Source organism: Octopus sinensis, linkage group LG21, assembly GCF_006345805.1.
Source record: "Octopus sinensis linkage group LG21, ASM634580v1, whole genome shotgun sequence".
Lineage (NCBI taxonomy): Eukaryota > Metazoa > Mollusca > Cephalopoda > Octopoda > Octopodidae > Octopus > Octopus sinensis.
The window spans coordinates 18,770,946-18,784,061 of record NC_043017.1 but is presented as its reverse complement, the minus strand read 5'-3'; the positions used below and the strand labels follow the sequence as shown (position 1 = coordinate 18,784,061).

Genomic DNA, 13,116 nt, shown 5'->3' with positions numbered 1-13,116 from the left:
GTGAGGTCGCTGGTCAAAGGGAGATCATCAATCAATTTTTGACAGGACAGAGAAAACCTTTTTTCGCGGCTGTTGATCGTCGTGGTTTGGACGACCGAGAATTCTTGGATTCGGTTTCGAATCTAGGCTTAGAGAAGGAAGTGTTAATTCTTACACCAATATTAACTTCAATATTAATTAAAATTTTTAATTTTTATTTATTCGTTTCCATCATTTTTATACTTTCCCCGGATCTTGAAATTACAATTCCTTTTTCATTCTGGTTTACAATTATGTTTTCTTTTGACACATTCTACCAGTATACGAAGTTTCAAATTGTTTGGTTCAGTAGGAAAAATTTGAAAGAACAGGCTTTGAAAGTGAAAAGATCCAAAGGTTTCGAAATATACCTTTTAAAACTTTTTCATGTAATATCAGGACGGTGTAATTTAGTTTTGGGAACTAGTTTAACGCGGGGTACTATTTTACTACTGGACCTACTCTTTAATGACACCGCTTCAGTTTCATTATTGACACATATATTCGAATCAGGGTTTCACCCAGACTTATTATTGTTGTCGCGATTGTGGGGGTAACGTGCAGTTTACTATAATATTTCACATTTAAAATCATTTTAAAGTTAATATTTGAATAAGAGACAACCACTAAAAAAAAAAACTATTCACTATTTCTTTTATAAATCGTTCACTGTACCCCAGCAGTGTTGGCCAAATACTGGTATAAACGAAGGTTTGTTGAAGCTGTCATTGTCCTGTCTGAGTTGTGACTACTTGAATCTATCACGACATCTTCGTCATTGGCTCTATATTAATATGTAAGTATTCTGGAGAGAAACAACGTCTACATTGTATAGGTCGTGTCCTCTTTCTACTACATCCTTTTGTTTTGATGTGTTCAAGGATAAAAGAAGGATAGTGAAGAAGAAATTTTCCTAAAGTAACGATGCTGTCTTAATTCCTATGCCGTAGTCTGTTAGTTGAAAAACTTGCTTTAACTGACATTACCTATGGTTGTCTTCATATCTTCCCCGTTTTCCTTTCCACATTCCATTTCAGTTATCTTTATTCCCTCATATCTTAATATCAACACACAGAAAAAATTTGCAAAAATACTGCCGAGATGATTTACCTTCTCTGTTACCTTTATGTATAAGTCTTGAAACGGGAGAAGATCGTTTGTCAAATAAAGTTTTATCAATATAGAAGAAATGTAGTAAAGTGTCAGTTGAATGCCTACTTTTTAAGTATCCTCTATATTTTCTATTTCTTTATTATTTCAGATTATCAAATTACATTGGCATAAAAGAATTATTTACTCCAGACCCGTCAATATTTATCACTTTTTAATGACTAAAAGGAAATGCCATACAGAACAAATATAAACTTTGTTTATATAAATCTGTGGTAGAATCACCATGAAATATTTGCTGTGAACTGAAACTGATTGCAGAATAGCGTTACTTCATTGTCAGAAATATATACAAAATGAATTTATTGTCTAATTAAACTCAGATTCCTAGTAAATTTACAGCATCTTCACATATTGACAGAAAATCACAATTGAAGGAAATACAGTGGAAGGAATATTCGTGGTGAGACATGAAAAATTATGGAAACTGAATTCTGTGAGGACAAAGTTCAAAAGAAAGAGAATGGAAGGCCATTGCATAAATGTGATATTTGTAAAAAGTCATTCTCTCAGAAAAGCAACCTAACTACTCACAAACGCATTCATTCAGGGGAGAGACCATATCATTGTGATATCTGTGGTAAATCATTTAACAGAAATGATGTTTTAACTTCTCACAAATTCATTCATACAGGAGAGAAACCGTTTTACTGTGATATCTGTGGTAAATCATTCTCTCGAAGTGATACTTTAGCTTCTCACAAAGTCGTTCATACAGGAGAGAAAGCATATTCCTGTGATATCTGTGGTAAATTGTTCTCTCAGAATGGTAGTTTAACTGCACACAGACGTATTCATACAGGAGAAAAACCATTTCATTGTGATATCTGTGGTAAAGCATTCTCTCAAAGTAGCAGCTTAACTGCACACAGACGTATTCATACAGGAGAAAAACCATATCATTGTGATATCTGTGGTAAATCATTCTCTCAAAATGAGAGTTTAACTACTCACAATCGTATTCATATGGGAGAGAAGCCATATCAGTGTGATATCTGTGGTAAATCATTTTCACGTTGCACAACCCTAACTATACACAAACGGCTTCATACTGGAGAAAAACCATATTACTGTGATATCTGTGGTAAATCATTCTCTGAAAATGGTCACCTAAGTAATCATAAACGTATTCATACAGGAGAGAAGCCATATCACTGTGATATTTGTGGTAAATCTTTCTCTCAGAATGGTGACTTAACTAAACATGTACGTATTCATACTGGAGAGAAACCATATCAATGTGATATTTGTGGTAAATCATTCTCTAAAAATGGTAACCTAACTTCTCATAAACGTATTCATACTGGGGAAAAACCATATCACTGTGATATCTGTGGTAAATCATTCTCTGGAAATAGTACCTTGATTACTCACAAACGTACACATACAGGAGAGAAACCATATCACTGTGATATTTGTGATAAGTCATTCTCTGAAAGTGGTACCTTATTTACTCATAAACATATTCATACAAGAGAAAAGAAATAGCACTGTGATATCTGCAGTGAATCATTCTCTGAAATTGGTGCCCTATCAAAGCACAAATGTAGAAGCAGTGGTGCTATCTTTCTGTGGTTTCTATAGCAGTTGTCTAAAAAAAGGTTGCCTTAAATGTACACAGGTGTATTCATACAGGTGAGAAACCAATTTCATTGATTTTTATAGTAATTCTCTTGAATAGGTCCCTTAACTACAAATTTACATATTCATACACAGATCAGATTGGAGCCTGGTGCAGCCACTGGCTCTCCAGACCTCAGTCAAACCGTCCAGTCCATGCCAGCATGAAAAACAGATGTTAAACAAATCACCCCAACTCCTGCTCCCTTGTTATTTCCTCTGTGAGGCTTAGCATCTGGAATTTGTATGAAACAAATATTATGAGAATAAATGTATTCCACATATCAAAGAAGATATATTGTGATAACAATTTCCAAACACTTTGTTTTATATAACCCCTGCATCAAGTATTGGTGAAGTAAATAACTATGGCGATACCTTCAATAAAAATATTCTTTCAGAATATTTATGTTTTCCATCTAATGAGAGTAGAGATGCAATCAATTTATTTGACATTGTGGGTAAATAACTGAGAAATCTATTCTCATAAGCCATGTACAGTTATTAGGTAAGAAATAAATACAGAAACCATAAAAGAAAATATTTCATTTATATCATTATGTATGTTGTGGATCTTTTATACATTATTTCATGTATTTTGTGAGGATTCTGGTTCAAATTTTATTATGGTATGATATATATGTAAAGGAATTGAGCCAGGCTTGATTCTCAGTTACCTTATGTTTGTTTTAATGCTTCAGGCTGTAATGGAGGTGGTTAAGTTCAATTGTCCATAGAAACTCCTGTATGTTAATGACCTTGTTCCTATAGCTGAATCTGTAGTGGTATTAGGAAAGAAATTCCAGATATGAAAGTAAGCCTAGAATGAAAGAGCCGTAAAGTTAACTTAGTAGAGATATAACATACTAATGACAAAACACCACTAAGGTGACATGAAAATATTTTGATACCATGGAATTGTCTTGAGCAGCAGATCTGATTAGCACTTGAGGATTATCTAGTGAAGGATTAGCACTTGAGGATTATCCAGTGAAGGCTGAACAGAGCCGAAAGCTTTCTTTCTTTCTTATTTTTTCTTGTCATTTTCCACATAAAATTATAAATCTTAGTCCTTCCTGCTATAAATGTTGCTGATTATCCCATGTTTAAGCAAAAATAATCAATTGCTTCATTATATTCTTTTATAAAAACTTCTGAAGAAACAATTTCTCTGGATCATAAATTGCACAGCATATATGACCAAATCATTAATTATGGACATGTTTCTAAGCATGATGCAAGGTTATTGACAATGGAGTTGTTGAAACAATTGTAAACTATGAAATAAAAATAATTCTGCTAACTTCAGTCTTTAATTTTTATTTATACTCTGCGACAGAAAAGTGGTTTGTGGATTTTGTTTATTGGGAACAACAGTTTATAAGGAATATCTCCGTTACAATTTTCAGATAGCCACTGTCCATGGAAGTGCTTCTCAATGTAAACTGTTGGATTATTTTATCCCAACTCACCTACTATGTATGTGTGTGTGTTTGATCATCATCGTCATCATTTAATGTCTGCTTTCTATACATGGGTTTGACAGGATGCAGCAGCTTCCACTCATCTGTTTTAGTAAGGTCTTTTGGCTGGATGCCTTTCCTAAAGCCAACCACTACAAAGTGTGCTTGGTGCTGGCATGAATGATGTCTTATGTGGCTCCAGCATGTGCACTTCTTTATGTGGCATTAGCATGGGTCTGGAACAAGGCCTTTTTTTGCATGGCCCCAGCAACTTTGGTTTTTCCAGAAAATATTTGGCTACTCCAGTAGGGCAAAGAAGCTGATTGGAAAGATATGAACTCAGTCGTTAATCAATGACACTAATTACACCTGATAATATCACAATATATTGTATTAAGATAATAGTTAATAATCTGTCACTTTCCACAACAACATCACACCTGACTGGCTCCCATCAAGCATGGTTGATGCCAGTACTAGCTGACTGGCCCTCATGCCGGTGGCACGTAAAAAGCACCCACTACACTCTTGGAGTGGTTGGCGTTAGGAAGGGCATCCAGCTGTAGAAACACTGCCAGATCAGATTGGAGCCTGGTACAGCCTCTGGCTTGCGAGTTCTCAGTCAAGCCGTCCAATCCATACCAGCATGGAAAGCGGACATTAAATGATGATGATGATGCGCTTCTCGTGTGTGTGTGTGTATAGGATAAGAAGAAAATGGAGAGATCGATAGTTAAATATCAATTGATTAACATAATGTCAATTTCAAATTACCTATTGCATATTCAATTCATTCAAATTACAAATAATAAATCAAAGATGCATTTTGAATATTGTGAGTTGAATATTTCATCAGAGTGAGAAATCGGCACAAAAAGGAGTTTGAGTTTAGCAATGATCACTCGATCGATTACGATGTGATACTTTTGTGTGTATGTGTGTGTGTGAGAGAGAGAAATCGAGTAACAAACAACGGTAGCAAGTATGGAAGGACAGCAGTACACGCAATATAATATGCTGTACTTCGCAGGAAATTTGACTGCTATTTCTAGCAACTCGAGTGATCACTGAAACATTTACAAAGGTTTCGTCTTTCGAAACCACCAAACACCTAACGTGTCTCTCACCCCTAATCATTAGTGTGGTTAAAGAACTTGATCTCATATAATAATAATGAATTTGAGTTGTAAGATTCCTGAAACTGATATTCTTTTTCGAGACGGTCATTTTTGTTTTTTTTACCAAATAAACACACTAAATATTCGTTCTTCACTCGCTTATTACTGTTCTTATTTTAACTCATGCCGTCCATTGTCCATAACAATAAGTTTCCTCATCAAAATGAAACAAGATATACCAATGTGAGGGAAGTTCTTTTTGTTGTTTTTTTTATAGCGCTGAAAAATGCACCTCCCTCACTTTGGTGTGCCTTAATTATACATCGAAGACGTCGGTTGATAGATGATTGCTAATTAACCGAGGAAAGAAACAGCTACAACATTCTTTATTATGTCGATGTGAAAAATCTAAATGAAGGTTTGTTGTAAAATATAGAATGTGTGTCAAAGCTGTCATTGTCCAGTCTTAGCTGTGACTATTTGAATCTATCACATCTTCGTCATCGGCTCTATATTAATATGTAAGTATTATTAACAGAAACATCGTCTACATTGAATAGGTCATGTCCTCATTCTTCTACATCTGTTTGTTTTGATGTGTTCAAAGATTATGGAAAGAAAGTGAAGAAAAAAAGAAATCTTCCTAAAGTAACGATGTTGCCTTAATCCGCATACGGTAGGCTGCCGCATATGTAATAGAAGCGAGTCGAAAAACTTGCTTTAGCTGACAATGTCTATTGTCTTGATACTTTCGGAAGAGATGCGAAGAGGAATGAAAAGAAATTGAAATGTTAGAAAAAAAAATTTGTAGAATATAATCTCCGATGTTTCAAACGTGGATCCGAAAAATTTATTTGTAAAAAGACTTAAAATTGAAAAGTTACGAAAGGAAGGGGTGTGACCCAACTACTATGTTTCAATGAATGACAGAAATAATTTTTGAAAATTGAAGGATAAAAATGCCACGAAGTGTTGGTGAATAAAATCGGCATATAGACATACATATATATTGTTTTGTTTGTTTCAGTCATGTGAGTGCAGCCATGCTGGAGCACCGCCTTTAGTCGAACAAATCGACCCAGGACTTATGCTTTGTAAGCCAAGTGCTTATTCTATCGGGCTTCATTTGCCGAACCGCTAAGTTACGGGGACGTAAACATACCAACATCGATTGCATCAGTTACCCCATGACTGGACATGCACCCACTACACTCTCAGAGTGGCTGGAGTTAAGAAGGGCATCCAGCTGTAGAAACCTTGCCAGATCAGATTGGAATCTGGTGCAGCCTTCTGGCTTGCCAGTCCTCAGTCAAACCGTCAAACCCACACCAGCATGGAAAGCGGATGTTAAACAACAATGATGATGATGATTATAGTGTTTCTGTGTGTGTATGATCCCTGTAATACTCTAGCATCTGTGCTCCATGATGACACAAGCTGGATAGTTTAATAAGGTCCTAGCTATTCAAAGAGTTCATTGTGTTCCATCATGTCTCACTGGAGACAAACCCATCACAGCCTTTGGTTAAATGAATTAACCCTAGAACTTTTTTTTTTGTAAGCTTGGTACTTATTCTGTTGGCCTCTTTTGCTGAACCACTAAGTTATGGGGCTGTAAATACATCACTACTGGTTATCAAGCAGTGGTGGGTGACAAACACAGACACACACACCATCATCATCATCATCATTTAATGTTCATTTTCCATGCTAGCATGTGTTGGCGGGTTTGAGTGGAGCTGGCAAACCAGAGGACTGCACCAGACTTTACTATCTGTATTGGCATAGTTTCTATGATCGGATGCCGTTCCTAATGCCAACTATTTTACAGAGTGGACACGATGCTTTTAATATGGCACCAACACTGGCAAAGTCTGTTTTGGCATGGTTTCTATGACTGGATTCCCTTCCAAACACTTAACACTTTACAGTGTGGACTAGACACCAGCACTGGTGGAGTCACAGAGTAACTTGCAAGACAAAGATCCTTTGAGAGGTGGGGTATAGGAGGATGTAGCCTTGTGCCACACAATGGGAGGTTAGAGTGTGACAGAGAAACAGGAGTCTTGCTGTAGGGGAGATACATGGTTACCCAGGAGGGAGAGAGAGAGAGATCAAAAATGAGAATGAGTGTGAGAGTGCAAGAGAGAGTGAGAGCGAAATAGTGGGGAATGTGCCAGGGCACATCTGCAAGGTACAGGGATGAAAATATAAATGGGATGGTAAAGTATTGCCAGGAATACATGAGTTGGGAGTAGAGGGTTCACATGAATGCGAAGCGGTGAAGGAATGCAGGTGTAGGGTGGGGGCACAACAGTATGGCAATGACACAGTGGGGAGGGAGAGATAAGCATAAGTATAGTGCAGGAAAAAGAGGAAGAGAAGAGAAGGAATGTTGTTTGGTTTGTTGGGATAAGGGTGTGTGAAAAAAATTTTCACACACAACACTTTTAGAACCCAGTTTTGCTCAAGCAGTTGGGCCTATAAATGTCTTTTTGTCTTGGAAAGGGGTTGATGTGATGGGTAAATTTTATATATAGGTTTTTGATGTAAAAGAAATGTAGTAAAATGTCCACCGTTGAATGTCTACCTTTGAAGGATTCTCTATATTGTTTCTCTTTTCTTTCAGAATAATCTATGTCATGTGGAAGGTAGAATTCTTCAGTACAGATGCATCAATATTTATCCTCTTTTAAAAAGAAAAAGAAAAGATGTCAGAGAACAGATATAAACCTTGTTTATATAAATCTGTGGTAGAATTACTTTGAAATATTTACTCTAAATGAAAATTAATATCAATATATGCCTACTTCACTGTCTCGAATATGTACAAGATAATTTTATATTGTAATTAAACTTGGATCGGGAATGAGTTTGCAGCATCTTCAAATGTCTACAACATTCACAGCAGAAGAAATATTTGTAAGGAATAAAATATAAAAACAAAATATAACAGAATATAACATCTGTATGTTGTGGTGAGAGACAAAAACATTATGGAAACTGAATGGAACTGTGAAAACAAGGATAAATGTGAAACACGGATTCATAAGATTGACTTTCCTAATGATGTAAGCAAAGAGGAAAGGAAAGCATTATTCTACTGTGATGTCTGTAAAAAGTCATTCTCTCACAAATGTATTCATAAAGGAGAGAAAACATACCATTGTGATATTTGTGCTAAATCATTTTCTAGTCGTAGTAACTTAACAAGACACAAACTCATTCATACAGGAGAGAAGCCATACCACTGTGAAGTCTGTGGTAAATCATTCTATCAAAATGGAGGATTAACTTCTCACAAACGCATTCATACAGGTGAGAAGCCGTATCACTGTGATATCTGTGGAAAGACATTCTCTCAAAATTCTGAATTAACTTCTCACAAATATGTTCATACTGGTGCAAAGCCATTCCAATGTGATGTCTGTGATAAATCATTTTCTCTAAGGAGTCATTTAACATTTCATAATCGTATTCATACAGGGAAGAAACCATATCACTGTGAAATTTGTGGTAGTTCATTCTTTGGAAGTGGTAACTTAACTAAACATAAACGAATTCATACAGGAGAGAAACCATATCAGTGTGATATTTGTGGTGAATCATTCTCTCATGGGAATAGTTTAATTGCACACAAATACATTCATACCGGAGAGAAGCCATATCACTGTGATATTTGTGGTAAATCATTCTCTCAAAGTAGCCACTTGAAAACTCACAAATACATTCATACTGGAGAAAAGCCATATCTCTGTGATATTTGTGGTAAATCTTTTTCAAGAAGTGCTGGATTAACTTCTCACGTACGTATTCATACAGGAGAGAAGCCATATCAGTGTGATATCTGTGGTAAGTCATTCTCTAATGGAATTGGTGCTGTAACTAAACACAAACGTATTCATACAGGAGAGAGGCCATATCACTGTGACATCTGTGGCAAATCATTCTCTCAATCAAGTCACTTAACTACTCACAAATATATTCACACAGGAGAGAGGCCTTATCATTGTGATGTCTGTGATAAATCTTTCTCTGGAAGTAGTTACTTGACTCCACACAAACGTATTCATACAGGAGAGAAGCCATATCACTGTGATATTTGTGGTAAATCATTCTCTCAAAATTGTGAATTAACTCTTCACAAATATATTCATACAGGTAAAAAATCATTCCAGTGTGATATCTGTAATAAATCATTCTCACTAAGGACATCTTTGAAATCACATAATCGTATTCATACAGGAGAGAGGCCATATCACTGTGACATCTGTGGTAAATCATTCTGTGGAAGTGGTGACTTAACTAAACATATACGTATTCATACAGGAGAGAAACCTTATCACTGTGATATCTGTGATGAATCATTCACTCATGGAAATAGTTTAGCTGCACACAAATACATTCATACTGGAGTGAAGCCGTATCACTGTGATATTTGTGGTAAATCATTCTCTCGAAGTAACCACTTAAAAACTCACACATATACTCATACAGGAGAGAAGCCATATTGCTGTGATATTTGTGGTAAATCTTTTTCTGGAAGTGCTGGATTAATTTCTCACAAACGTATTCATACAGGAGAAAAGCCATATCAGTGTGATATCTGTGGCAAATCATTCTCTGATGGAATTGGTGCTGTAACTAAACACAAACGTATTCATACTGGAGAGAGGCCATATCATTGTGATATCTGTGGCAAATCATTCATTCAAAAGTCTCACTTAACTAAACATGTATGTATTCAATGATAATATGAATATAGCAAAGTCAGAGCAACTTTTGGTCTACTTCATTTGATGCTTCAACACACGAATTCACATAAATAATCTTGCAAGCCACATCCAAAGCGAAATTTATTAGTTGATATTGCTCTATTTGCCACAACTATTAAAATTAAATTTAAAACAAGTATCTGACATAAACATAAATATCTACACTCTGGAAAGAAGATAACAACTTGGCAACACTATGTTTTTGTATAACTACATCTCTGTTTTGGCGAGGTAACTTACTACTGTCATATTTTTAATAAAAGTATTAAAAAAAATACATATGTTCTGTCTCACTTATTTCCAGAAAGAAGAAAATATACAATGCATTTGACATTGTGGGTAAATAATTGAGAAATGTATTTTCATAAATTATGTTAGAGTTATAGAGTAAAGACACCCTTTGGTCATGAATCTTCATGAGATTGCACCTAGAAAGTTCCCCTCCGAGGCACAAGTCCAGCAGTTGCTCATGTATACCAGCCTCCCTTCTCCATGCCACCAATGTTATCCAAGGGAGAGGCAAAGGGGCCGATACAACTTGGCACCAGTGATGTTGCAACTCATTTCTACAGCTGAGTGAACTGGAGCAACATGAAATAGAGTGTCTTGCTCAAGAACACAACATGTCCCTGTTTGGTAATTGAACTCGTTACCTCATGATTGTGAGCCTGACGCTCTAACCACTGAGCCGCATGAGAGTTATCATGTCAGAAATATGTATTCTCATAAATCACTGTGGTTATTATGTTAGAATGAAATAAACAAAGTTAAAAAAGAAACCATCATTACACCAAATAGCACAATCACTTTACATCTGGTTTCCATGTTGGCTTGTGCTGGATAGGTTGTCACAATCCAAGATATTTTTTGTTCAGAATTATTCCACTCCTCTATGGGTGGAGAGCACATCTTGTTCGAATGCTCCAAGTGCTGGTGTGATTTCTATGGTTAAGTTCCTTCCTTAACACCAGCAACAATGAGATTACCTTCTTTCCTACCAAGATTAAAAACTCCTTGCTTTTCTGTGCCATTTCCATTCAATTCAAGGCAATGTGTCAAAAAAAAAAGTATGATGGGAGAAACTGAGCAAGGGAGGAGAGAGTATGATAGGAGAATTAGAGAGAGTATGATGAGAGAAACAGTAAGAGGGAGTGATGGAGGAGAGAGTATGATGGGAGATATAATGAGAGAAAATGATGGCGGAGAAAAATAGTGGGAGAAATAGTGTGATAGAGTGATCAAAGAGAGAGTATGATAGGGGAAACAGTAAGAAGTAATGGAAGTGAGACAGTAATGGCAGCTACATGTTTGTTGGTTAGGAGACTGAGAAAAAAACTATCATGTGTGATGGAGGAAAGGGAGATTAAATATTCAAATGTTTGCATGTAGGTACAGGTATGGTAGTGTGGTTAAGAAGCTTGCATTGTAACCATGGGTATTAGGTTCAATCCCCTGGTAAGGCACCTAGGTTGAGTTATTTTTAATGTAGTCCCAGGTTGACCAATGCCTTAAGAGTGAATTTGGTTGATGGAAACTGTGTGGAAGCCCATCATATAAATACATAAGTGTATGTGTCTTTGTATTTGTTCATCCCCACCACTTGACAACTAGTGCTGGTCTGTTCATGTCCCCATTAGCAGTTCGGCGTATGGAGTCGAATAGAATAGGTATTTAAAGAATATCTATATAGGGGTCAATTTGTTCTATAAAACCTTTCAAAGCAGTGCCCCAGCATGGCCATGCTCTAATGACTGGAATAAAATAAAAAATATCGTTTGTTTTATGTTGTAAAAATGTTAAAGAAAAACAAAATGTTAGTTTTATGCTGTTATGTGTCAGTAATGAAAGGAATACCCTATTCCTTCACCTTTTCCAGTCATTTGAATGTAGCCATGCTGGAGCACCGCATTTAGTCGAGCAAATCGACCCCAGGACTTAATCTTTGTAAGCCTAGTACTTATTCTCTCTCTTTTGCTGAACCGCTAAGTTGTGGGGATGTAAACAAACCAACATCAGTTGTCAAGCGACTTTGGGGAGACAAACACACAAACACACACATATGTATATATACATGGGCTTCTTTCAGTTTCCATCTACCAAATCTACTCACAAGGCTTTGGTTGGCCCGAGGCCATAGTAGAAGACACTTGCCCAAGGTGCCACGCTACCTCTTTTGTAATTAACCATTTACACTAGGAAACATTTTCCAAAGGGTTTCCTTTTTCAAAACCTCCAAACACCTAAAGTGTCTCTTCTCACAAACCATAAGTGTTGTAAAAGAATTTGTTTTCCCCAATTTTAATAATAATAATAATAATAATAACAATAACAATAATAATAATAACAATAACAACAACAAAAACAATAATTTTATCAAATTCAAATAATAAAGATAAACCAATATGTGGGAAGTGCATTTTTTTTAACATCACTGAAAAATGCACCTCCCTCACTTTGGTGTGTCTTAATTATACATCGAAGACGTCGGTTGATAGATGATTGCTAATTAACCGAGGAAAGAAATAGCTACAACATTCTTTATTATGTCGATGTGAAAAATTTGAATGAAGGTTTGTTGTAAAATATAGAAGTTGTGTCAAAGCTGTCATTGTCCAGTCTGAGTTGCGACTACTTGAATCTATCACATCTTCGTCATCGGCTCTATATTAATATGTAAGTATTATTAACAGAAATAACGTCTACATTGAATAGGTCGTGTCCTCTTTCTTCTACATCTGTTTGTTTTGATGTGTTCAAAGATTATGGAAAGAAAGTGAAGAAAAAAAGAAATCTTCCTAAAGTAACGATGTTGCCTTTGGCAGAAACATTAGCACGCCGGGCGAAATGCGTAGCCGTATTTCGTCTGCCGTTACGTTGTGAGTTCAAATTCCGCCGAGGTCGACTTTGCCTTTCATCCTTTCGGGGTCGATAAATTAAGTACCAGTTACGCAC

The 13,116-nt window shown here is 36.1% G+C and overlaps 1 protein-coding gene and 1 long non-coding RNA gene across 2 annotated transcripts in view; one reads left to right on the top strand and one right to left on the bottom strand.

Moving 5' to 3' along the window:
* LOC115222790 (zinc finger protein 271-like) overlaps window positions 1-13,116 on the top strand; it is a 54,689-nt gene that overhangs the window by 39,186 nt on the left and 2,387 nt on the right. The window contains exon 6 of the mRNA XM_036511769.1: window positions 1,962-2,298. Coding sequence (XP_036367662.1) covers window positions 1,962-2,298 — 337 coding nt within the window. The remainder of the gene's footprint in view (window positions 1-1,961; window positions 2,299-13,116) is intronic.
* Window positions 4,784-12,649, bottom strand: LOC118767369. The gene is made up of 3 exons (XR_005003286.1): window positions 12,639-12,649; window positions 9,859-9,865; window positions 4,784-5,382 (listed from the first exon to the last, which is right to left on the bottom strand). It is a non-coding gene; the product is annotated as an uncharacterized LOC118767369 (long non-coding RNA).